Genomic DNA, 26,307 nt, shown 5'->3' on the forward strand with positions numbered 1-26,307 from the left:
ACAGATATTTAATGTGAACCCCAAATCATAAAGGCAGATGTGGCTACCAGAAAATGCCAGAATCCTTTTAGTGGTCTCTTGGTGTGCTGACATGGAAAGTGCACTGAGCACCAAACAAGCAGTTGGTGGATGCTCAGCTCAGCCGTGTGCAGGAGACGATGTGACATCATTACTCATAAGTGGTGTCACTATTATTTGAAATCGCTTGTCATGTGTCCAAGCCAATGTAAATCATCTTGAGGATGACTCTCCAAACTTGAGAACAGCCCATAGGGAGCAAGCGGTGTTTATTCCCAGGAGGAAGGCAGAGCGCACTGATGGATGTTCTCTCCTGGAGGCAATTGCACCCATTGAAGGAGCTGTTGTCCCCTGTCATTGCCTCTACGTTGGCTCTTGCTGCTGAGTTGGTATTGCCTTCCTCTGCTGCTGCAGACACAGCATGGCTTTGCTGATATAAATCAATAGGGGTGGAAGCAATGAATGGGGCAACAAACAGGCACCTGTGTTGGTGTTTGGGAGGCGGTTCCATTGGGCAGAGTTTGCAGACAGTTGCTTCATTTGAGGTTTGTTTTCTTTCTCCCTCTCACCTTTTCTGGTAGTATTGGGGATATGGCAGCAGTGGAGAAATGCCAGGTATAGCACAGGCAATAAAGGTGGTCTGATAAATGAGGTGAAGAGTGCACAGCATCCACGTGTGGTTCCTGATGCCTTTGATGTGTGACAGTATGAGAGACAGTTGCCTCTATGACCCATGAAAAAGTGTGACCAGAGGAGACCGGTAGAAGAAAGGAATAATACAATTGAGAAGTAGTCTTGCTAAGTTAGAAGGTGAAGAGAAGGCTGTGATGGCTGTGGCCAGGGAAAAGAGGGGGAAAGCTACTCCAAAGAAAGTAATATATAATGGAATTTGACAAAAAACAAAAGAAAGCAGCATTCAAGAGGGAAGGAAAGATGGCATGAAATGAGGGAGAGCGAGGAAAGAGCAGCTGTGACACTGGGAAGAGGCATGTCCGTGTCCTCAGCAGAAGAAGGGGTAGGCATGCTGCAGAAGAAAAGACAGAAAACATTCACTGTGTGCTGGAAACAAAGAAGGTTTGGAATTGAGTGTGAAGAGGTTCTAGATGGGAGTTACAAAAAGATGGATATATATTTTTCTTCTGTTTGGAACAAATGATTCAGGACTGCTCTGTGTGGAAAAGGAGGAGGACGGTGTTGAGCTGGAGAGGTTACTCGTGGAAATGAAAGCTCAGAGCATCTGGGGAACCTTTACATTCCAAGATTTTCTTGATGACCATCAGGTGGCTCAGGGAATATGAGACCATGTTTAACTAGGGGTTTTCATGTCCAGAAAAATTCTCTCCCATCTGTACAACCAGCCTTCTGGAGATGAGTTTCAAGCAGCTAATAAAAATAGCTTTACATAGGAAGCTGGGATGAGACAAGATAACCCCATTTCTTCATCAAATAACCAACAACTAACTGAAATTTAAACACTTTTAGATGAACTACTTGTAAATAGCAATCTTAGACTGCACAATTATGTATTCATTCAGTTCTTATTGACAAAGGTAGGGTTATAATACAGACTTGGAATTGTAATAAGACAGATCTCAAGAAAGAGAAGAAAATAATTAGTAAATTGGCTGAACTGAAAGATCAAGGATGTGGGTGTGAAAGAAGGAAAGAATTATTTTAAGTCCAAAGTGAAAACACGGTCCAGCATTTGCATTCAAGTAAGAGGTCCTGGGGACAGCAGGATGAGCATGAGCCAGCACTGGGCCCTTGTGGCCAGGAAGCCAATGGTACCTGGGCTGGATTAGAAGGGGGTGGTCAGTAGGTCAGAGAGGTTCTCCTGCCCCTCTACTCTGCCCTGGGGAGACCACACCTGGAATCTTGTGTCCAGTTGTGGCCCCTCAGTTCCAGCAGGACAGGGAACTGCTGGAGAGAGTCCAGCGCAGCCACCAAGATGCTGAAGGGAGTGGAGCATCTCCCGTGTGAGGAAAGGCTGAGGGAGCTGGGGCTCTGGAGCTGGACAAGAGGAGACTGAGGGGTGACTCATTCCTGGGGATCAATGTGGAAAGGGGGAGTGTCAGGAGGATGGAGCCAGGCTCTTCTCGGTGACAAACAATGATAGGACAAGGGGCAGTGGGTTCAAACTGGAACACAAAAGGTTCCACTTAAATATGAGAAGAAACTTCTTCATGGTGAGGGTGGCAGAGCCTGGCCCAGGCTGCCCAGGGGGGTTGTGGAGTCTCCTTCTGTGCAGACATTCCAACCCGCCTGGACACCTTCCTGTGTAACCTCATCTGGGTGTTCCTGCTCCATGGGGGGATTGCACTGGATGAACTTTCCAGGTCCCTTCCAATCCCTGACATCCTGTGATTCTGTGACTCCAGAACATCTCAGAAAATGTGCAGACTGCCATGAATAGCATCAGTCTCTCCAAGTAGTGGAGAAAAGTATAAGAAATAGTGGTTTTATTAGCAAAGGAACACTGTCTTAGGCTTTTGGTCACTCACTTTTTAATTAAGCTGGTATATGCTTAGAAAATTTAGAATAAATAGCAGATGATATAGCTACAGGAAAAGAAACACAGGAAAAAAGCCCTGGTGATCCGATGAAGGTCTGTGTAGCCCATTGACGTTCATCTGACTGTGGCAGTATTGGGTGCGCAAGAGGAAAAGAGCCTGAGAGTCTCTGTCCTCCCACCTTCAATAACCAGAAGTTTGGGAGTTTCCGGAGTTTGCCTTAGGTCTTCCACATTCAGCAGATACTTATAAACATCTTCGACTGTTTGTCTAGTCCTTTTGAGTCTTCTTACATTTTCGACCACTGCAACAGTTTGCAGTTCTGCATTTTATGCACTACAGGACAAGTAATGATGCTTCTGTTGCCTGCTAATTTCAGTGTTGCTTCCTAATCTGGAGAAATAGTGTTAAAAGACTCACAGCCACTGTCTTCATGCAGTGACAGTTGTGTAGCTGTCTGTCAGATATCCTCTATCACCTTTTCTCCATGTTCCCTGTGTTGTCTTAATCTATTTAGTTTCCTCTTGCATGGCAGTCACATCGGATCATCCTCTCCTCCCTTTGTAGCTCTCTAGTTTTTGTGAGTGTGGGCACAAAAAGTACCTTATTAAAAAAAAAAAAAAAAAAAAGCGTAAGAGAGCAGGGAATAAACATCCAAAGAGCAACAAGAACTAATAAAGTCAAGACTGTATGGGGTCATAATGCACTTATAATCCGTGATACTTCTGACTACACAGGGAGTAAAATTCTGCAAGTTTTCAAACTAGTGGAAACAAGAAACTTTGGGGTTTTTTTGGTGTGAAGCTGCAAAAACTGTGAAACAGCCATGGAGGTTTCTGGAGATGTCTCACAAGGCTCAGGAGTCCCCCACAGTCACCACAATCCGGAGTCCAAGAGGCTTTTTTTCCCTTTTTGAAGTTCATTTTGGTTTTTAGCCTCTTTTGAGGTGCTCAAGGTGTTTTGGCCAAAGCCAATGACAGGATACCAGGCTAGGGTGAAACCATTTATGTCTCATAATTGGGGCTCTAAAGCAAGAACCAATTCACCGTTTTAATGTTATTTTTTATTGTTTCCTCCTTACCAAGGCAGTGTGCCCCATTATTAGTGCACCTACTTGCATTACAAGTAACGCTTGAAATCCCAGAGCCTGGGCTAAAGCTGGGACCAGTGAGGACCTGTTCCATCGAAGCCAGTGGCTTTCCATTTAGGGTGCCACTTAGGACAGTGGCAGCAGACACTGTGTTTTTTATGTGGTTGTGGAAATCATGGAACTTCTTTTGTCTTCGTGTGTTAGTACTTCCCCAGCTACAGCAGCATCAAGGAAGAACTCACAGCGTTTTCGATTCATTGTTTTCACAGCAAGCCTTTATGACAGAAGACAGTTATTCCTCTGTTAGTGAGATGAAGGACTGACACACAGATTCGGTGTGGGTCTGTCTGTATGGGCAGCAGACCAGCTAGCTCCTCTGCACACCTGCCATCCATAAGTAAATCACTCAAGGGCATCCTTAAGCAAAAATCCAGCAGGAATAATGTTGCATGGTGAAGGATTTAGACTACAGCTTAGGCTGGGAACTCCTGGTAACTGAGGCAAAAGCAGCAAGCCCTGGCCTTCAGCTGAACACTTAGTTATTTATCTCAGCTACATTTAGACATTTGCATCTTCGTTATAGTTGACCTATGCTCCTGTTCCAAACCAGAGAAATTGTCACTTCTGAGACAAGATGAGTCTCATCCTAAAGTAGGTATTTAAAGTAGGTAAGGTGAAATGTACCTGCATAAAGCCCTTTTCATAGCAAGGTCCTAACCGCAGTGCAGCCTTTGGTACTGGAGCACTGTATTTGTTGATCTTACTACTGCAGGCATGGGGAGCTGCCTGGTTTTGTTCTCCCAGGAGGGGGAAGAGGAGCCCCACGTGCTGGGTGAGGTCTGTAGTTGTACTGTCCTGTCCCGAGCTGCGTGTCACCTTGGGCCTCAGCCACCTGTGTCCCGCACAGCGACATCCAGATCATGCTTTCAGCAGCGCAGAATATCAGACCCCTCTTAGCTGGCTCAAGGGACCCTTTTTGTCTCAAACTGTTACAACAGTGCTTGCTCAACTAGCTACTGCAAATGGGCGTGCCAAAAATATCCCAACTTGTGTCTTCTCACTGGAAGGAGATGGATTTCAAATGAGGTTTTTCTCCTGCTGGTACACAGCACAGAATTGGAGTTGCTTCCCCTGGGTGCCACTGAGCCCTCTCTTGGAGATGCTCTATTGAACAAGCTGGTTTGAAAACCAGCAGATACCCCGTTGTTTGCCCTAGTTGGGATCATGTATACCTTGCAAACGTTTCACTAGGAGAAGAACTGCTGGAGAGGGTCCAGTGCAGCCACCAAGATGCTGAAGGGAGTGGAGCATCTCCCATGTGAGGAAAGGCTGAGGGAGCTGGGGCTCTGGAGCTGGACAAGAGGAGACTGAGAGATGACTCATTCATGGGATCAGTATGGAAAGGGGGAGTGTCAGGAGGATGGAGCCAGGCTCTTCTCGGTGACAACCAGTAACAGGACAAGGGACAATGGGTTCAAACTGGAACACAAAAGGTTCCACTTAAATTTGAGAAGAAACTTCTTCCTGGTGAGGGTGGCAGAGCCTGGCCCAGGCTGCCCAGGGAGGTTGTGGAGTCTCCTTCTGTGCAGACATTCCAACCCGCCTGGACACCTTCCTGTGTAACCTCATCTGGGTGTTCCTGCTCCATGGGGGGATTGCACTGGATGAGCTTTCCAGGTCCCTTCCCATCCCTGACATTCTGGGATTCTGTGTGCAATCCAGGGGAGATGGTGTTAGTGTTTCAGGTGTCATGCGTGTCACCTCTGAACCAGCAGCTGCTCCTTCCCTCCCTGCTGTGCAAACAGCATTCACCCTTGTCACCTCACTCAACAGCTGCACTTGTTCTTCTCCCGGCAGCCATTCCCACAGCAGTTATTTGCCAGCCTTCCCTCTTCTGCACCCGCACCCGTCACAAGCTCAGATCCCGTTCTGGTGAGGGGAATGGAGAGGCCAAGGCAGCGGGTGGGATGGGTGAAGGGCAGGGGCTGCACCACCATGTGTCAGTGACAGAAGCCCCTGCCACATCTTCATCAGCTTCGTTGTCTGTGACAGAGAGCAGGACGCGTTCGGTGTCTGTAGAAAAGGTGCAGTGCAGCACCCAAACCCCCACACCTCGTTTCGATTCCTCCTGGATCGCTGCATTCCTTCATCTCCACTTCAGGGACGTGCAGCCTGACGTTCAGCAGCAGACTGAAACACATGCTTCTCGAGTGAGCCCAGTTTTGCAGACAGTCCATGTTGCACAGTAGAAACACTTTGTCCTTGTTATTTGCTCTCCAGAACTGTAGCTTTTTCTTCTAATTTTATCACACATGCTGTCCTGTGTATATCCCTGCTCTTGCTATTGCATTTTTAGCGTATTGAGGGGAGAGATGGATCCTGTAACTGGTGCTGCCAAGCCCTGGAGGCTGAAAGGAAAATTCCTGTGGCAGGATCTGTTAAAATGCAGATAATTTCTTTAAATTATGTGTGTGGGTTTATGCCATAAAGCTTACTTACTGCTGTCTTTTTATTTCCTCTCTTTCTCTCTGAGTTTAGGATAAAGATTGAGGAGGAATATGCTAAGAACCTATCCAAACTGTCTCAGAATTCCTTGGCTGCTCAAGAAGAAGGGTAAGTGTGTTTCTGTGACTTTTGCAGAAGACAAGAACTTTATCATAAAAGGCATTCCTCCCACACAGCTACATGTATTTTTCCTGAGCTCTTCTGCTCAGCAGAGGTTTATTTAGCTTGGCATCCTGAATGTGTTGTGGAAGATAGAACTGCTTTGGAATATTTTTCTTTTGAAGATGTTCATGGTAAATTTTTAGGAATAGCTGTGTAGAACCTTGCATTTCCAATAATGTGTTTATGCTATCCTTGTTCCAGCTAGCACTAGTTCCTTTAGGGATTAGCATGTATAAGTACTAAGTTACTTCGAATATGGAAGAATGTATGGAATTTTTATACTGCTGATAGTAGATCCATAAGGTCAGGCAGTAGAATCGGAGCAACACAGGCAGAGGGAGGAAGAAGAAGTCTCTTCTCATCTTGGGTCTGGCCCTCCAAGAAAAGCAGCAGGTTGTCCCTTATTTACAGCATGTTCACCCTGTGGAAGTTCATAAGAAGGTATTAGGCCATGCACTTCACACTAGATTGTAACTCTTCAGTAGCAGTAAAAACACACCGTTCCTGAAGGATTTGAAGCTGTTAGCTCTGTCTATTCCAACACAAACCATCTAAGCAATGAAAGCCAAGGTTGGACATTACTGTCCTTAGCCTAGTTCTAACGCAGGGTGTTTCTACTGGCAGTGAAGCTCCATGCTTAGCTTCCAGTAGACAAGGACAGAAACTGCAAGAGGCTTGACTAGGCTGTTACTTCTTTAAGCACCTACACTGACTATGGTTTCTGTTCTTTCCCCTCTAGGGGTGGGTGTTAACCTGCTCCTAGCAAAGTTAAACCCACTTCCTTCCACATCTTCCCACTTTCTCCTACCCCCAATAGGAGAAGGGGGCAATGCCTGGAAAAACAGAGAGGAAGGAAACTAGGGGAGAGGAGATGAAAAGAAAGAGAATGAGGACCAAAGCATAAAAAATGTTGAAGTAGGGAACTTGAAGGGGACACAAAGCAGAGTCGGGGAGCACTGACTGGTGGTGCTCTGCCTGAAGAGGAGGCAAGTGGTGGCCAAATTGTCTAGGACCAAGAAAAGGCTGGTGAGAAGACCCTGTTATGGGTGAGGTACAGGAAAGAGAAAAATTCCATTTTAAAATATGAGGGAGGAAGAGCAGCCAATGAGCCAAAAGTGGGTCTGCAGCTTAGCACACACAAAGTGAACGTTCACCAGGGTCTTCCTTTCATTTCTGAGAAGGTGTGAGTTACAAACTGCTCTGTGGACACACCAGTTAGCGCTGCTGGTTTCACACTTCACAGAGCATTTTCCAGCTTTGCTGCCCAGTGTTCTATGGAATTGGCAAAAGGTATGGACTGTCTGGTGTCCTCTGCCCTCCTCTGGTGGTGAGAAGACCCACCAATGTGTATGTGAGTGGGGCACAAGGGTGATGAGATGGGACCGATCTGTGGTGTTGGATGTTCTGTCCAAGTTTCTGTGAGGACCGTGCTGCTGCACAGGCACTGGAGGTGATATAGTCCATGGTCATTTAAGCCATTGTGGTTGTATAAGAGATGTAGAAGAGGCTTAGCAGGCTGAAATGCCTTCTTTACTTAAATAGATCGGATGAAATAGTACCAGTGAAAACTGGACAGTGGGAGGGGTCCTCAGGGTGGGACTAGGGAAGGAAAAGAGTTTGGAGCACTTCTGTAGGAGAACCAATCTCAGGTTGTTTATCTGTGATGAGCACCATACCTGAGGACTCAACTCATTAGAGCAACAACAGATTACAGATCATTATTTTGAAATTTCAGATGATGGGCAGTTTGTCAGGTACAAATATGACAATACTTGAAAAGGGGGTAGGTGAGAGAAAGAAGCCAGGAAACTGTGGATCAGTCAGCTTTATATAACCTGTACAAAGTGGCAGAATAAACCATCAAGCTTTCTAGAAGCACTCAGTGGAAAACTAAAGTGACGAGCAATTATTGTGGATGCATACAGAACAAACAATGTCAAACCAACCTAAATTCCTCCAGTGATGGAATGACAGGGGAAGCCAGCTCTTAATTTAGTGTAGCTTTTTGCAATGGGAGATTTTTGTAGGCAAGCAAAAGAAGCGTGGCCTAAATAACGCCTGAGGTACAAAACTAAGTAAGAAATCCTACCTGCTACTTAAATAAATAAAGTGCAGAAAGTAGCTGTGGAGTAGAGATCCCGTAAGATTCCTCCCAAGTCCACGTTTTTTTCAATGTTTTTGTTAATGACTGGGGGTACTAATTGACAGGAAGCTCAACATGAGCCAACAGTGTGCCCAGGTGGCCAAGAAGGCCAATGGTGTCCTGTCCTGTATCCAAAAGAGCGTGGTCAGCAGGACAAGGGCAGTGATCCTTCCCCTGTGCTCTGCACTGGGGAGGCCACACCTGGAGTATTGTGTTCAGTTCTGGGCCCCTCAGCTCAGGAAAGAGATTGAAGTGCTGGAGCGGGTCCAGAGAAGAGCAACAAGACTGGGGAAGGGACTTGAACACAAGCCCTATGGGGAGAGGCTGAGGGAGCTGGGCTTGTTTAGTCTGGAGAAGAGGAGGCTTAGAGGTGAGCTCAGCACTCTCTAGAACTACCTGAAGGGCAGTTCTAGCCAGGTGGGGATTGGGCTCTTCTCCCAGGCATCAGCAATAGGACAAGGGGGCATGGGCTTCAACTCTGCCAGGGGAAATTTAGGCTGGAGATTAGAAAGAAATTCTTTACAGAGAGAGAGGTCAGGCACTGGAATGGCTGCCCAGGGAGGTGCTGGACTCACCGGCCCTGGAGGTTTTTAAACTGAGATTGGCCATGGCACTTAGTGCCATGATCTAGTAAACAGACTGGAGTTGGACCAAGGGTTGGACTCGATGATCTCTGAGGTCTTTTCCAACCCAGTCGATTCTGTGATTCTGTGATACAAATAATGCCTTTACTGTAATCGAAGATGAGACAAAGCCAGGAGGGGTGGTGTGTATAATTTGAAGAAAAGATTGCAATTCAGGATGATTTTTTCGTTAAGCTAGAGAAGTGAACCGAAAAAAATGAAGATGCATTTCAATGAGGACAAAGCGCCAAGTTTTCTTCTTTCACAGGATGTGAAAGATACAGTTACATAACAGTTTGTGGGAGAAGGATCTGGCTGTAATGAATCACAAGCTTATTCATCAACAACTTTGCACGGTTGTCTAAAAAAGCAATCAGACCGAGATATGTAGAAGCAAGAGTGTCTGATAAGAAATAATCTGTTGCCAGTTTAGCAACTGGAAGATGGTGTAGTTTTGGTTATGAGGCTGTTGGAGAGGAGCAAACCTAAACTGCCATTGTCTAGGAAATAATTTTTCTCAAGGAAAAAGAGCATGGAGAAAAGACCTGGTAATGTTCAAGTACTGATAGGCTTTTCCAAGGAGAAATAGAACAATCTGCTCACCAAAGGTAGGGTGTAAAGTAGAAGAGGCAACGGGGGAACTGTATTGGTGAAGATTTATTTTAAGGATCAGGAAAGACTTTTTATGGTAGGAATAAGATACTGAAATATCTTGCTTATGGGGACTGTGGCATCTCTGTAGGCAGAGATCGTTATGAACAGTGTTTTCAAAGATGTGCTACATACCATGTCAATATAATCCTGCCCTGGTCACAGAGATCTTCTTAAACTACTGCTGTCACTTTTCTGTGACTTTGCTGAGCGTGAGATGGTACCAAGTGTTGTACCACATCTGTCTGACACAGATCTCGGTGGGAGGACGTGCAGAAGTCAGAGCGTTGATCGTTGTTGTGTTCTTGCAGCACGCTGGGAGAGGCTTGGGCTCAGCTCAAGAAGAGTCTGGCTGATGAAGCGGAGGTTCACCTCAAATTTTCTTCTAAGGTAAATAGTTCTTCCTTTTGCAAAGATTTCTGTCCTGTAATTGATGTGGATCTTCCTTCATTGCTTTTTAGTGGGGAAAATACACATGCATATGGTACAAACATAGAAGAATTAATTAGGTGCTGAACAAACTTACTGAAACTCTCTCTGTTCTTCCTGCCGAAATCACAGTTTATTTGATACCGGATGAGTAAGTTCAAACACATCTAGCCTTAGTTTAAGAAAACCTGATTCTAGAGGTTATTCACCTAGAGCTCGAAGTACCAGCCTGCCCAAGTAAATTTACCCCAGAGTTCGTACAGGTTATTTCTGTAGAGTAAGAAATAAATAATATTTGGCTTCCCAATAAGAATCTACCATATCTATCAGGAAGGAAGAGAACCAGGACTCTGTCTTATTATTATTATTAGCCTTGGCACTTTTGTACACTGAGAACTTCATGCTATATTTGGATCTTCTCTCAAGTGATGTCCAAGGAGATTTCTTGTACAAATTATGGTATTTATCTTTGGTTTTTTTTCCGCCACATGTGGCATGCTCCTGCGTCCTGTTACATTATGTTAACCTCTGTGGGTGATCAAGTTCAATACAGTGGCAGATATCTCAGCACAACAGCCGTGTTCGGGAGGAAAATTATAGCTCTGCAGTGTTTGTAAGCGATTATGCAGAGGTTACTCAGGCAACCAGCCGCTGCCTTGGTAACTCGCTGCTCTGCTTCGAACTTCTACTTCAGGTCTGTAATTAGTGAAATACTTTTTGCTCCCTGTTGTCCTCTCGTATTGTTTTCCAAGAGGAAGAAATGGAGTGGTCTCTGTGTGTAGGTTGGCAATGTGCAGGGGCTCTTTCAGTATTTTCTTTAAGCCCAGCACAGAAACTGCTGTAGCATCCTCTGAGTTCTCCCCACTGTTCCTGTACTTGCTTTAGGAGTTCCTAGTTCTGGCTTTTATTAACAGAATATGTTTTTAAACATATTGATTTTTGCTGTTACTTTCAGAGACATTATTCTTAGAAGCAGTAATTACATTTCTTGTTGATAGTTGAAGAAAGCAGTCAGTGCTGGCACAAAGCAGTCAATGCAGTGCAGAGCACACCAGGAATATTCAAACTTAAACACCAGTGTTCAAGACATTGAACAACTTCTATGACAGTCTGCTCTGCATTGGGGGTCACAAACAGATCGGAGAAGGTGACAACACTCTTGTGGCACTCAGGACATAAAATATTGTATATGCTACTAATGCCTGTACAGACTGGCAGAGCAGCTGCAGATACACACACAGGAGGAATCCTTCATGAAGGCCGTCATGGCACTGAACCTCTTCTCCAGCTGATTTTCCCACACGGAGCTCCAGGCGGTGAGTTCTGCACATCTGTTGTACCAGGTCAAGTCGTGGTGCGCTGGCCTGGATGTGATGGCGCGTTACCGGCCGTTCTGGAAATGGTGCTGATGGAGCAAAGGAAAAAAAAATAGTACTTGTGAAATCAGAGGAATGTTTGAAGTGTGGTTTCTGATAACTCAGCTGTGTAGTTTCTCCAGCATCTAATGGTACGATTAACCTTATGCCTCTTTCTGCCTAAGTCTCTACCATACTGGTACAGAGAAACAGGGTCTCTGTCCTATGCTTGCTAACTTTTAGCACATATCTTGAGACTTCAAGTCCTTTGTTGCACCTCACCTATTCAGTGATGGCAAAGTGTCAGAGTTGTCTGTATACATTGGTGCTTTAAATCTCTTCGTCTTAGGAGAGTAGTTTATGGTTTTTTCATCTATTGTGTACATCTGAAAGTCTTTTAGCAAGATCTTCTAGCAAAAATATAAAAAAGATCTGGCAAACCAGTAGCAATGGACGAGGAGAAGGCTGAGGTACTCAAAAACTTCTTGCCCCAGTGTTCACTGGCAAGGTGTCTTCCCACCCACACTGCTTGGGTGGATGAACTGCGAGACAGGGACTGGGCAAGCAAAGTCCCTCCCACAGTAAGTGAGGATCCAGTTTGTGACCACTTAAGGAACCTGAATGTACATAAGTCCGTGGGACCTGATGAGATGCATCCCGGAGTCATGAGGGAATGGCCTGATGTAGTTGCCGAGCCACTCTCCATGATATTTGAGAAGTCCTGGCAGTCAGGTGAAGACCCTGGTGACTGGGAAAAGGGAAACATCACTCCCATTTTTAAAAAGGCTAAAAAGGAGGACCTGTCAGCTTCACCTCTGTGCCTGGGAAGATCATGGAGCAGATCCTCCTAGAAGCTCTGCACATGGAGGACAGGGGCGTGATTTGGGACAGCCAGCATAGCTTCACCAAGGACAAGTCCTGCCTGACCAACCTCCTCCATACTATGATAGAGTAACTACATCAGTGGACAAAGGAAGTGCTACAGATGTTGTCTGTCTGGACATCTGTGGAGCCTTCAACACAATCCACTGCAACATTATTCTTTCTAAACTGCAGAGGTATGGATTTGATGGCTGGACTGTTTGGTGGATGAGGAACTGGCTGGATGGACGCACCCAGAGAGTATTGGTCAATGGCACAATGTCTGCATGGACAGCAGTGACAAGTGGTGTCCCCCAGGGAACAGTACTGGGACCAGCACTATTTAACATAATCATCACAGACACAGGCAGTGGGATCGAGGGCACCCTCAGCAACTTTGTGGGTGACACCAAGCTGAGTGGTGCAGCTGACACACCTGAGGGGTGGGATGCCACCCAGAGGGACCTGGACAAGCTGAGAAGTGGGGCCATGTGAACCTCATGAGGTTCATCGAGGCCCAGTGCAAGGTCCTGCACCTGGGTCAGGGCAACCCTGGTATCAGTCCAGGCTGGGGATGGAGGGATTGAGAGCAGCCTGTGGAAAAGGACTTGGGGGTGCTGGTGGATGAAAGATTGGACACGAGCCGGCAATGTGCACTTGCAGCCCAGAGGCCAATTGTATCTTGGGCTGCATCAAAAGGAGCATGGGCAGCAGGTCCCCTCTCTGGTGAGACCCCACCTGGAGTATTGTGTTCAGTTCTGGAGCCCTCAGCACAGGACACACATGGACCTGTTGGAGGGTGGCCAGAGGAGTCACGGGAATGATCCGAGGCTGGAACAGCTCTGCTGGAGGACAGGCTGAGAGAGCAGGGGGGTTCAGCTGGAGAAGAGAAGCTCCAGAGAGACCTTAGTGCAGCCTTTCCATACTTAAAAGGGGCCGATAAGAAAGATGGGGACAGACCTTTTAGCAGGGTCTGTTGTGATAGGACAAGGGATGATGGTTTTAAACTAAAGGAGGGAGATTCAGGCCGGACATGAGGAAGGAATTGTTGGCCCTGAGGGTGGTGAGAGCCTGGCCCAGGTTGGCCAGGGAGGTGGTGGCTGAACCATCCCTGGAGACATCCCAGGCCAGGCTGGACGGGGCTCTGAGCAACCTGAGCTGGTGCAGATGTCCCTGCTCATGGCAGGGGGGGTCTGGAGGAGCTGGGAAGGTCCCTTCAACCCAAACTGTTCTATGGTAAGAAAGAATAAATATGCCCAACTGTAATGCAACATTTAAAAGCCTGGGTCAGGGTCATTCACATGTGAGTCTGTTTTGATAGTTTGTGGTACCTCTTGCAACATGGAAGTTCAAGCAGCATAATGATTCTAGAGGAAAGCTGATTGCCTTCACTGAGAAGTCCACCTCTTTGTTTTGAAAACACAGAACTGGAGAAAGTAGTTGCGTTGTTTGCATTGCGAGCCTCCTGGTGATGCATTTCCCATCTTTATAAGGATCAAAATGTCCCATCACATTATAAACTGTGTGAAATAAACAAATATCTCTCCTTTCTGTTAGGCAAAAAGAACCACCAGTGCAGTGCCCTTCTATTTGATGTGTCTCTGGCCCTGGGGATTTTTGTAAGGGTTTTGACGACAATGTCTGCCTATGTCAGATGAGTCAGGTTGCCGCTTCTTCCACTGAGGGTGATTGACTCATGTTGCTTTGTTTACCCAGCATAATCCATTTATTAATGGAGCAGTCTGAAGGGCACACAGACCGTTTAGCTACTTGAAACTCAGTTGGTCACAGACATGTCTATCGGTAGTGATACAGTGCCTCTGGAGTTCACTGAAGCCATCCTGAACGTCCCTCTGTTCAGTTCTTGTTTCACTGAGCACTGACAGTGCTCCTGGCACAGCTGTTGGTTTGCGCCTCTGTTCCTGAGCGAGCTTGTGCGACCATGCTGGATCACGGAGTTACCAACAGGTCTTTATTAGTTTGCCCAGGGCCATCCTGATGAGACTGTCATAAAAATACTGTCCAGCATTTTCTAGTCCAACCCCCCCAGTCCGAGCAGGCCTGTCACCCACAGCGCATCAATCAGCTGCATCTTTGTTTAGCAGAGTCTTGAATGTCTCTAAGGACAGAGATTTCACAGCTCCTCTGGTCAGCCTGTTCCCGTGCCCCACTACCATCTGGTGTTGGGTTTGGGGTTTTTTTAATTACATTCAGCCCGAATCTCCCGAAGCTCAGTTGTCTCTTGCCTGGGCCAATGAGAAAGAATTTAGCTCTGTTACCCTTGCATCTGACCTTCAGATAGCTGTAGGCCGTATGAGATCAGCGTGGTGCCAGTCTTCAGCTGCCTGAATAAGCTCTGCTTCAGGCTTGTTTAACCTCTCTAGGATGTGTACCATAGGATCTTTGTAGACTCTCTCCATTAAAAGGCCAGACTGAGCTTGAATGGAGTTTCCTTCTCCATTAAAAGAGCACTGGAGAAAGGCCAAAAATATTTCTTTTCAGGGACTATTTGATACTGCTCCACTGTGGATTAGGTGATTACAGACCCAACTTGCCTGTGTTGACAGCATCCAGCATCCCTACAGGAGGGACAACAGAAGCCAAGTATTCAGTTGCTTCTGCGGAGGTGAAATATCTGTATCCCTTCAGAGGACATTTCCTAGATGGCAAAAATGTGTATCAGAAGGCCAAAGAGCAGTATGATACAAACTCTGTCAGAGTTGAGTGTTGCCGACTGTCAGGTCCTGCTTGTGGGAGGTAAATCACGTGTGGACTCGATGGATCTCTCCTGAGTTCATTTCAGTGGCTTCTTAAGTAGCTGCCACTACTTAAAGGGTTTCAACTTGATACTCAGGCATCTCTTTAGATTCCCTTATACTTGACAGAAATAAATAAAATGTGTCCTTATTGGATCTCGTTTCACTATACAAGAAACACAGGTGTGCCACCATGGCCCACTCACCGTACTGAAGTCAGGGTTAGCAGCTTTAGTTTGTGTACTTTGTTTTTTTTAAGTAAGTTGCATCGTTTAGGCCCGAACCAGAGCAGCTCAAGTACTGCTCTGGGTATTGCCTGCAGTTTGATTTTATGTGTAAGAAGAGAGATGTATTTTAATGAGGAGAGAGGAAGACAAGGTTTCCGTCCTTTTGCTCCCTCCAGTAAATATTGCCTTAACAGACCTGTCCTGGGAAGAGCTGAGTTTTGCAGTAGGTTCACTCCGATCTCTCTTGGGGAGAAGTGTTGCTGAATGACGTTGCCTTTGGCTGTGGTTTGTGTTTTATTTTCTCTCTGATCTGAACTCTATGTAGCAGAAGAGCCAGGAATTACTGCCTATGAATAATGATCCTCATTATTGCCATTTCTTCCTTTGTTTTCATTAACAGCTTCAGAGCGAGGTAGAGAAACCCCTGCTCAACTTCAGAGAGAACTTTAAGAAAGACATGAAGAAGTGTGACCACCATATCGCAGACTTACGGAAGCATTTGGCCAGCCGCTACGCAGCGGTCGAAAAGGTAGGAGCAGAGAACTAACTGCTTGTTTGGATAGAAAAGCAGCTGCCTCATGAAAAGTTGCTGTTCTGCCACAAAGAACCACAGAGGTTTCTGCTGAGTGCTTTCTGCTGTTAGTTATCCTTTGGGGGGCGGCAGATATTATTTGCTGCTTAGCTGAAATTTGGGCAGCGGGTGGCTGTGGGCAGAGCTAACGTGTTACTGCTGAACTGGCTTTTTGTTTCATCCCCCCTTCCCGATTTGGGACAATAAGTGATTTGATGAAAATCAAATAATAATCGTTACTTGTGTGCATCTGAAAGTCACATCTGTTGCCCTCTAAATTTAAAAGAAGCTTGCTTTAGAATAGCAGCAGGGTCGGGCCAAAGGCTCGCCTGGCTCTGTGTCCTCTCTTGCAATAGCAAAAAGCAGATGGCCAGGGATGGCAGCTCGAATGTAGCACAGCAAGTCACAAACCCTCTCCCGGTTCCTGTTGTCTGCACCTCAAAGCAAATATCCTCACCTGCAAAACCCAAACAGCAGCAGCCTGTAGTACCAGCGCTGGTTTAACGTGAGCATCCAGTAGGTAGGTGAGGTTATGATCTCTTTTATCAGCAGCTGGCAGGAAACGGGATACCCGTGCCTCAGCTGCCAAGGCATGGCAAATGGCATCGTCGCTCAGTTTACTCTTGGAAGGGGAAATACCATGCTCAGTCAGCTTACAAGGTCATTTGGGCTTTCATTAAAGATCACACTGCACGTGAGAAAGTTCAGCTGGGAGCAGAATTGGTGCAGGATACACAAAGTTAATAACTCTGTGCATGCAGGGAGAGCATTTTTCTGCAAAATAATAAGTTCTTTACGGTCATACCTGGAAAGAAACACAGTCCTCATGAGGCGTGGAAATGACCTTACAACCCTCGAGGTTATAAGGAAGGTATGTATTTTATCTGTTTATTTACGACACCAGACGGGGAATCATTTCACCTAATACGTGTGTATTTTACACTAGCCGTGAGCTTGGTTAAATACAGTAAAGTGTTACATATTCATGAAAGTTTTAGGAACGTCTATACTTATTCATAACCTGTGTCCGAAAAGGCAGTTCTAATTACAATGAGTTCTGGAAGACCATTTCATTTCCAGATTATACTTGGCTTGGCGCGCATTTTTCCTGCTATCCAATCTGAACGTCCCCTGGCGCAACGCGAGGCCATTTCCTCTTGTGCTGGCTCTTGCTCCTTGGGGAGAAGTTCTTTATCCAGTGCAGAGTACAGCCCTGCAGGCCAGGAGCTGCCGGCTTCTCTGCCAGAATGCTGTGGGATACGGTGTCAAAGGCTTTACTCAAGTCTAACGACACAGCATCCACAGCCTTTCCCCCATCTCCTAGGTGGGTCACCTTGTTGTAGAAGGACGTCAGGTTGGTGAAGCGGGACCTGCCTTTTCCAAACCCATGTGGAGTGGCCTGATCACACGGTTTTCTTGCATGTGCTGTGTGGTATCACTCAGGACGTTGTGCTCCAGGACCTTCCCTGGCACCGAGACCAGAGTGACAGGTCCCCGGATCCTCCTTCCAGCCTTTCTTGTAGATGGGCGTCACATTAGCCAGCTCCCCGTGAAGTGGGACCTCCCCAGTTAGCCAGGATTGCTGATGGATAATGCAAAGTGGCTTAGTGATCACCTTGGCCAGCTCCCTCAGGACCCTTGGCTGTATCCCATCTGACCCCATAGACTTGTGGGTGTGCGAGTGGTGTAGCAGGTCGCTAACCGTTTCCCCTTGGGTTCTTGGGGCTCCATTCTGCAGCCCAAGCCTGTCTCCTGTCTCAGGGGGCTGGGGACCTGGAGCACAACCGCTCTGACTCTGAAAGACTGAGGCAAAGAAGACATTTAGTACCTCGGCCTTTCCCTGGTTATCAATTCTCCTTTGATTCCCAAGTTGCGGCCGCAGCTCTCTATTCAGCCAGGCCGGAACGTCTTCCCCGCCGGCTCGTCTCTAGGCAGACGGGGCCAGCCTGCTCCTGCGCCTCTAAGATTTCCTTCTGGAAGAGAGACCAGTTTTGCTGGGCTGCTTTGTCCGTCAGGACTGCTTCCCAAGGGACTCTGCCAAGCAGCCTCCTGAACAGCTCCAAGTCTGCCCTTGGGAAGTGCAAGGTGGCAGTTCTGCTGAGCACCCCGCTAACTTCTCCCAGAATGGAATACTCAATCCTTTCATGGTCACTATGCCCAAGGCGACCTCCCCGTTGCCCACGAGTCCTTCTGGATTTCTTGTGATGGGATCCATGCAGGGCTTGCTCATGTCAGAGCTCACTTGTTGCTGGTGACAGCTTTGCTGTTGGGGACACCGCTTTCCAGCAGCCCACGAACCAACCCCACTGGTGCCCAGTGCCCCGAGCTCTGCAGTGGGAGCCCTCTGTGCACAGGGACCCCCTGTCCCCGGGGCGGCCGTGCCAGCACCCCCAGCCCCCTCCAGCCCCAGGAACCCCGAGCGAGCGGAAACCACGGCTCCCCAAATACCAGAAAAAGTCAGAGAGCACAGGTCTGAAAAAACATGAAGAAATGTATTTATGGAGAAAAACACAAGAGTAAACCTCTCTACAGAAAAAAACCCGAACTACAACAAGCTATATACAGCAAGAACCCCAAACTACTACAAACTATATACAGAAAAAACCCCCAATACAACAAACTATGTACAGAAAAAACCCGAACACCAACAAACGAAACACTACGAACACGCTAAAATGAACAAACTGCAAAACTCCCTCCCCAACAGTCTACTCCACCCCACCAAGTCCATCTTCAGCACCCATCCAGATCTTCTCCACCTAGCCATCCACCTCCATTGGTTCTCCGAGATCTTCGTCCACTTCCATTTCCTCGTCCAGCTCCACGTCAACCTCCATTTCCTCCACCCACTCGTCCACTTCCATCTCATCGTCATCTTTCCAGTCCGGGTCCATCCTCTGTCTCTTCCCTTTCAGAAGGCAGCGCCGTGCGCAGCCTGGTGTAACCTAAGGCAAAAGCCAAGCGGAATTGCATTGGTCCTGCCCTGGGCAGCCCAGCAGAGCTGTAGGATGGGGGTCTCAGCAGCCCTGAGCCCTTTCAGTGCCCATGGAGAGCTGTGGGCTGATGGGTCCCCTGGGCACGTCCCCAGCAGGAGCTGCCTGGAGTTTGGGCAGCTCCTGGGCCACCAGCACCCACGGGCCAGCACCTGTAGCTTGATGGTGTTTTCCTTGCTGCGCTTTGGCATCTCGCCTTGGAAATACTTCTTGCAGATCTGTGGGAACAGAGAGGGCAGGTGTGAGCAGCCGTGTCCCTGCCCCGTCGGGGGTCCCAGGCACAGAGCCCGGCCCCACGCCTCCCTCGGAGCCCAGTGGCTCCATAGCCTGTGCTGGTGGCTTTTTTGGCTGCGCGCTGCTCCCCGGGCAGGGCTGGGCTGCCCTGGCTCCAGCCTGGAAAGGGGCAGAGGAGGCACGGGCTCAGGCTGCGGGCAGCAGCAGCTGCTCCCGCCGAGCATCCCTCCGGCACGAGCCCGGGGTGCCCTGGGCTCCCCTGGGGACGTGTCCCCCGGGCAGGGATGCTGGATTTCAGCAGGGGCCGAGCAGCCCAGAAGGGCTTCTCCCAGCCCGTGGCCTTGCAGGGCTGGGTGGAGAGGCCGAGCTGAGCTCCTGGTCCCCGAGCCCCCCAGAGCGGGTTCCCCACCCCACGCCATCCCCGCGCTGCCTGCTCCAGCCTGGCCGGGCAGTGGGGGTGCCCAAAGCCGTGGAGCGGGACCGTACCTGGAGTAGTAGAGTTCTCCTTGTAGAAAACACAGCGAGGGAAGAACGAAGGGACGGAGGTGCTGGGTGTCGGTGAGAAGGGCTGGGTTGAGTGGCTGGGGCACTGGGAGCGGGAGAGAAGGGCTGGACTGGGAGCAGGGCAAGCAGGAACAACTGGAGAAGGGGAGAGCAGGAAGGCTGTGGCGGGTTCTGGAGGGGGGCGCTGTGTTGTGGCCGTTGCCGGGCACCAGCGCTGCAGATGGAACACGGGCCGTGCCATCACACCTGGGTTGCGTGGGCACTCTGGTGTGGGCTGCGCCGCAGGGATGGGGGTGACCCCCTCAGTGGTGGTTATGGATGTACCAACCTGCCTTTTCACCAGTTTCAGAATGCCAACCACTTCTAGTTCCAGGCTGCCTTGAGCGGTTCTTGCCAACCGTCCCGCCATGGCCGGCAGCCACCCTCACCCCTCAGAAAGGTTTTTCTCCACTTGGTCCCTGTGGTAGCTGAAGTTGACCTCAATGTTGATGCCATCCCTTTGCAGGCTCTGATCTCGCTCTGCCCCTGTACAGCACAGCCACTCTTCCATGTGGGCATGAATGGTAGCGCAAGGCGGAACCTGGCTAGAATCCAGGAAGACTCTCAAGCCCTGGGGGTGCCAGTGAATTCAAGTGGTGCCCAAGTCATCTCCTCCTCCCTTCTAGCATTGGGAGGAAAGGGGGCAGCCAGAAATGTAGAATGCATCTTAAGTGCGGGCTTGGTGGCTGGTGCCGTCCTGAAGGATGTTGGCTTCTCTGCCAGTGGGACGTTGGTGATGACCAGAAGCAGCTGGGGAGGGATGGGATCCACCTGCCTAGGAGAGGCGAGGGAATGTTTGGCAGCAGGCTGGCCAGCTTGGTGAGGTGGGCTTTCAACTGAAGGGCTTGGGGACAGTGTCCCAAGTGGCAACGCTCACGCCACCACATCCAGCTGGGGAAGAGAAGCCAGGCCAAGCAGAGCAGCGACAAAAGCTCCTGAGCTGCCTCCCAAGATGAGAAGCAGCCGGCCAAGCACCTCCAGGGTGTGTATGGAAAGTATCTGAGGTGGAATTCACTGCTAGTTTTTTCTCTTCTGTAGCGTTTTGGGGCCATCCTCCTCTTGGAAAAAGCTGAATTTCCAAAAGAGAAATTGGGCTTTTTCTTTCTGAGCTCTGCAGAAACTCAGCAAGTTGAAGGCTGCGATAGGAACTTGCAGCACAGGGATGTTGGCTGTGTCCCTTCCCGCTGTAGAAAGAACAGACTGCTTCACCATCCTCGCGTGAAGGATTTTCTCCTGCTATCCAATCTGAACGTCCCCTGGCGCAACGCGAGGCCATTTCCTCTTGTGCTGGCTCTTGCTCCTTGGGGAGAAGTTCTTTATCCAGTGCAGAGTACAGCCCTGCAGGCCAGGAGCTGCCGGCTTCTCCGGGAGAATGCTATGGGATACGGTGTCACAGACTTTACTCAAGTCTAACGACACAGCATCCACAGCCTTTCCCCCATCTCCTAGGTGGGTCACCTTGTTGTAGAAGGACGTCAGGTTGGTGAAGAGGGACCTGCCTTTTCCAAACCCATGTGGAGTGGCCTGATCACACGGTTTTCTTGCATGTGCTGTGTGGTATCACTCAGGACGTTGTGCTCCAGGACCTTCCCTGGCACCGAGACCAGAGTGACAGGTCCCCGGATCCTTCTTCCAGCCTTTCTTGTAGATGGGCGTCACATTATCCAACTCCCCGTGAAGTGGGACCTCCCCAGTTAGCCAGGATTGCTGATGGATAATGCAAAGTGGCTTAGTGATCACCTTGGCCAGCTCCCTCAGGACCCTTGGCTGTATCCCATCTGACCCCATAGACTTGTGGGTGTGCGAGTGGTGTAGCAGGTCGCTAACCGTTTCCCCTTGGGTTCTTGGGGCTCCATTCTGCAGCCCAAGCCTGTCTCCTGTCTCAGGGGGCTGGGGACCTGGAGCACAACCGCTCTGACTCTGAAAGACTGAGGCAAAGAAGACATTTAGTACCTCGGCCTTTCCCTGGTTATCAATTCTCCTTTGATTCCCAAGTTGCGGCCGCAGCTCTCTATTCAGCCAGGCCGGAACGTCTTCCCCGCCGGCTCGTCTCTAGGCAGACGGGGCCAGCCTGCTCCTGCGCCTCTAAGATTTTCTTCTGGAAGAGAGACCAGTTTTGCTGGGCTGCTTTGTCCGTCAGGACTGCTTCCCAAGGGACTCTGCCAAGCAGCCTCCTGAAGAGCTCCAAGTCTGCCCTTGGGAAGTGCAAGGTGGCAGTTCTGCTGAGCACCCTGCTAACTTCTCCCAGAATGGAATACTCAATCCTTTCATGGTCACTATGCCCAAGGCGACCTCCCCGTTGCCCACGAGTCCTTCTGGATTTCTTGTGATGGGATCCATGCAGGGCTTGCTCATGTCAGAGCTCACTTGTTGCTGGTGACAGCTTTGCTGTTGGGGACACCGCTTTCCAGCAGCCCATGAACCAACCCCACTGGTGCCCAGTGCCCCGAGCTCTGCAAGTGGGAGCCCTCTGTGCACAGGGACCCCCTGTCCCCGGGGCGGCCGTGCCAGCACCCCCAGCCCCCTCCAGCCCCAGGAACCCCGAGCGAGCGGAAACCACGGCTCCCCAAATACCAGAAAAAGTCAGAGAGCACAGGTCTGAAAAAACATGAAGAAATGTATTTATGGAGAAAAACACAAGAGTAAACCTCTTTACAGAAAAAACCCCAAACTACAACAAGCTATATACAGCAAGAACCCCAAACTACAACAAACTATATACAGAAAAAACCCCCAATACAACAAACTATATACAGAGAAAACACAAACGCCAACAAACTAAACACTACCAACATGCTAAAATGAACAAACTGCAAAACTCCCTCCCCAACAGTCTACTCCACCCCACCAAGTCCATCTTCAGCACCCATCCAGATCTTCTCCACCTAGCCATCCACCTCCATTGGTTCTCCGAGATCTTCGTCCACTTCCATTTCCTCGTCCAGCTCCACGTCAACCTCCATTTCCTCCACCCACTCGTCCACTTCCATCTCATCGTCATCTTTCCAGTCCGGGTCCATCTTCCGTCTCTTGCCTTTCAGAGGGCAGCGCCGTGCGCAGCCTGGTGTAACCTAAGGCAAAAGCCAAGCGGAATTGCATTGGTCCTGCCCTGGGCAGCCCAGCAGAGCTGTAGGATGGGGGTCTCAGCAGCCCTGAGCCCTTTCAGTGCCCATGGAGAGCTGTGGGGTGATGGGTCCCCTGGGCATGTCCCCAGCAGGAGCTGCCTGGAGTTTGGACAGCTCCTCGGCCACCAGCACCCACGGGCCAGCACCTGTAGCTTGATGGTGTTTTCCTTGCTGCGCTTTGGCATCTCGCCTTGGAAATACTTCCTGTAGATCTGTGGGAACAGAGAGGGCAGGTGTGAGCAGCCGTGTCCCTGCCCCGTCGGGGGTCCCAGGCACAGAGCCCGGCCCCACGCCTCCCTCGGAGCCCAGTGACTCCTTAGCCTGTGCTGGTGGTTTTTTTGGCTGCGCGCTGCTCCCCGGGCAGGGCTGGGCTGCCCTGGCTCCAGCCTGGAAAGGGGCAGAGGAGGCACGGGCTCAGGCTGCGGGCAGCAGCAGCTGCTCCCGCCGAGCATCCCTCCGGCACGAGCCCGGGGTGCCCTGGGCTCCCCTGGGGACGTGTCCCCCGGGCAGGGATGCTGGATTTCAGCAGGGGCCGAGCAGCCCAGAAGGGCTTCTCCCAGCCCGTGGCCTTGCAGGGCTGGGTGGAGAGGCCGAGCTGAGCTCCTGGTCCCCGAGCCCCCCAGAGCGGGTTCCCCACCCCACGCCATCCCCGCGCTGCCTGCTCCAGCCTGGCCGGGCAGTGGGGGTGCCCAAAGCCGTGGAGCGGGACCATACCTGGCGTAGTAGAGTTCTCCTTCTAGAAAACACAGCGAGGGAAGAACGAAGGGACGGAGGTGCTGGGTGTCGGTGAGAAGGGCTGGGTCGAGTGGCTGGGGCACTGGGAGCGGGAGAGAAGGGCTGGACTGGGAGCAGGGCAAGCAGGAACAACTGGAGAAGGGGAGAGCAGGAAGGCTGTGGCGGGTTCTGGAGGGGGGCGCTGTGTTGTGGCCGTTGCCGGGCACCAGCGCTGCAGATGGAACACGGGCCGTGCCATCACACCTGGGTTGCGTGGGCACTCTGGTGTGGGCTGCGCCGCAGGGATGGGGGTGACCCCCTCAGTGGTGGTTATGGATGTACCAACCTGCCTTTTCACCAGTTTCAGAATGCCAACCACTTCTAGTTCCAGGCTGCCTTGAGCGGTTCTTGCCAACCGTCCCGTCATGGCCGGCAGCCACCCTCACCCCTCAGAAAGGTTTTTCTCCACTTGGTTCCTGCGGTAGCTGAAGTTGACCTCAATGTTGATGCCATCCCTTTGCAGGCTCTGCTCTCGCTCTGCCCCTGTACAGCACAGCCACTCTTCCATGTGGGCACGAATGGCAGCGCAAGGCGGAACCTGGCTAGAATCCAGGAAGACTCTCAAGGCCTGGGGGTGCCGGTGAATTCAAGTGGTGCCCAAGTCATCTCCTCCTCCCTTCTAGCATTGGGAGGAAAGGGGGCAGCCAGAAATGTAGAATGCATCTTAACTGCGGGCTTGGTGGCTGGTGCCGTCCTGAAGGATGTTGGCTTCTCTGCCAGTGGGACGTTGGTGATGACCAGAAGCAGCTGGGGAGGGATGGGATCCACCTGCCTAGGAGAGGCGAGGGAATGTTTGGCAGCAGGCTGGCCAGCTTGGTGAGGTGGGCTTTCAACTGAAGGGCTTGGGGACAGTGTCCCAAGTGGCAACGCTCACGCCACCACATCCAGCTGGGGAAGAGAAGCCAGGCCAAGCAGAGCAGCGACAAAAGCTCCTGAGCTGCCTCCCAAGATGAGAAGCAGCCGGCCAAGCACCTCCAGGGTGTGTATGGAAAGTACCTGAGGTGGAATTCACTGCTAGTTTTTTCTCTTCTGTAGTGTTTTGGGGCCATCCTCCTCTTGGAAAAACTCTGAGAGCACAGGTCTGAGAAAACATGAATAAATGTATTTACAAAGAAAAACACAAGCGTAAACCTCCCTACAGAAAGAAACCCGAACTACCCGAACTCTCAGTCTACTTCCCATTTCTTCTTCCGTTTCCACCTGCTCATCCACTTCCATGTATTCTTCATCTTTCCAATCCATGTCCATGTTCCGTCCTTCCCGTTAAGAAGGCAGCGCCGTGCGCAGTGTGGTGTAACCTGAGGCAAAGGCTGAGCAGAAGTTGCATTGGTCTCCACCTCTGGCTCCTCCTGTTTGTAGCTGCACAGTGATTGTGACCCCGGGTCCTCATTCCCTGTACACGGTCACCTTTGGTCCAGTGTGATGAGTTGGTTGGGTCTCAGACTGCTAAGTTGGTTAAAACTGGCGTATCTCCTGTCCTGTGCCCACGTTTCTGTTATCTAGTTCACCCAAGGATGCACCCAAGGATTATCATCTTTGCAAGGCGTCAGTGAAGTCCTGTTTCTCGTACAATAAGTTACTCAGAGCCAAGCAAGGCTGGGCAATAGTGATGTGGGTTAAAGGGTTAGCTCTCTAAATGTCTTTAGTGACGTGGGGTAGGGTTAGAAATAAGTGTCAAGTGTTAGTTCTTTAAGTGTTAATTAGTTAATTGTCAATTCGCTGTATCAGTCCGTAGGGATATTGAAAAGAATGAATTAGAATACACTTGAGGAGAAGGAATAAGGAAAGGGCAGAGCCCCGTGTGCAGCGTTGCTTTCCTGCAGCCCCCTCTGGCCCCTGCTGGGCCAGGCACAGGCGCTTTAGAACCGCACAGGGAACCAATGCAAGTGATGCCTCAAGAGCCTTGTGACCTGTAGCAAAGGGCAAGGTGCTAACAAACTGTAATCATCCAAATTTAGTGTGAAACACTCTAACTGGCTAAAGAACAAATGTGACCTATTTTATAATAGCTGCATACAAAGCAAGTGATTTTTCTTTTGTATTTAGGAAACTTCAGCAAGTGAGGTGATGCATATGTGGTAATGATGTTTATTTGCTAAGACACTTTACTAATTTGCTTGTATGAGTTCTGTAATGATACTGATAAATGAGGTTTTGAAAACCTGAAAAAGTAATTTAAATAATCCGTTGTAACCAGGTCTCAGGTTCTAGATTTCTACAGAGTAAACTGCTGCTGTCATGAACCTGAATTAGTTTTTCTGAAATAAGTCTAAAAGTTCCTGTTGTTAGTGTTTCTGGTGAGCGTATATTGAATCCAGAAGGTACTTAAAAATAAATTTTGGAAGAGACTTGAAATTGTTAAACTATTTAGATCCTAAGAGAAGGAAGTGGAAGTGTCTTTGTGATGCTGGTTAACAACATTTGGAAGAAGCTCCAGCTCTCCTTTCTTCCAGCAATAGTGAGAAGGTTGCTAAGAAATGTGGGAGCCTGATTATGCCTTTCATACTGTGCCTTTCTAAGGACCTATGAAGAGTGCAAATGCTTTTGCGATCTGTCGATGACAACTTCTGTATGATGGTAGGATGCTGCTTTGAACGCCACAGGATGCCCTAAGAACTTGAGTCCCAGTTAGGACCCAGTTTTATGCAGAGTCTGTGACTCCTGGTTGACAAATACTCTGTGAAGGAGTGAGAGATGGCTGAACGAGCTGGCACCTCTTTTCATCTAAAACACGTGA

At 49.4% G+C, this 26,307-nt stretch overlaps 1 protein-coding gene across 4 annotated transcripts in view; it reads left to right on the forward strand.

Moving 5' to 3' along the window:
- Nucleotides 1-26,307, forward strand: part of GAS7 (growth arrest specific 7) — a 108,284-nt gene that overhangs the window by 67,816 nt on the left and 14,161 nt on the right. For all 4 annotated transcript variants that reach the window (XM_082067308.1, XM_082067309.1, XM_082067310.1 and 1 more), the window contains 3 exons: nt 6,157-6,231; nt 10,014-10,092; nt 15,731-15,859. In XM_082067308.1, coding sequence (XP_081923434.1) covers nt 6,157-6,231; nt 10,014-10,092; nt 15,731-15,859 — 283 coding nt within the window. The remainder of the gene's footprint in view (nt 1-6,156; nt 6,232-10,013; nt 10,093-15,730; nt 15,860-26,307) is intronic.

Source organism: Streptopelia decaocto (genome assembly GCF_964273445.1).
Source record: "Streptopelia decaocto genome assembly, chromosome: 16".
Lineage (NCBI taxonomy): Eukaryota > Metazoa > Chordata > Aves > Columbiformes > Columbidae > Streptopelia > Streptopelia decaocto.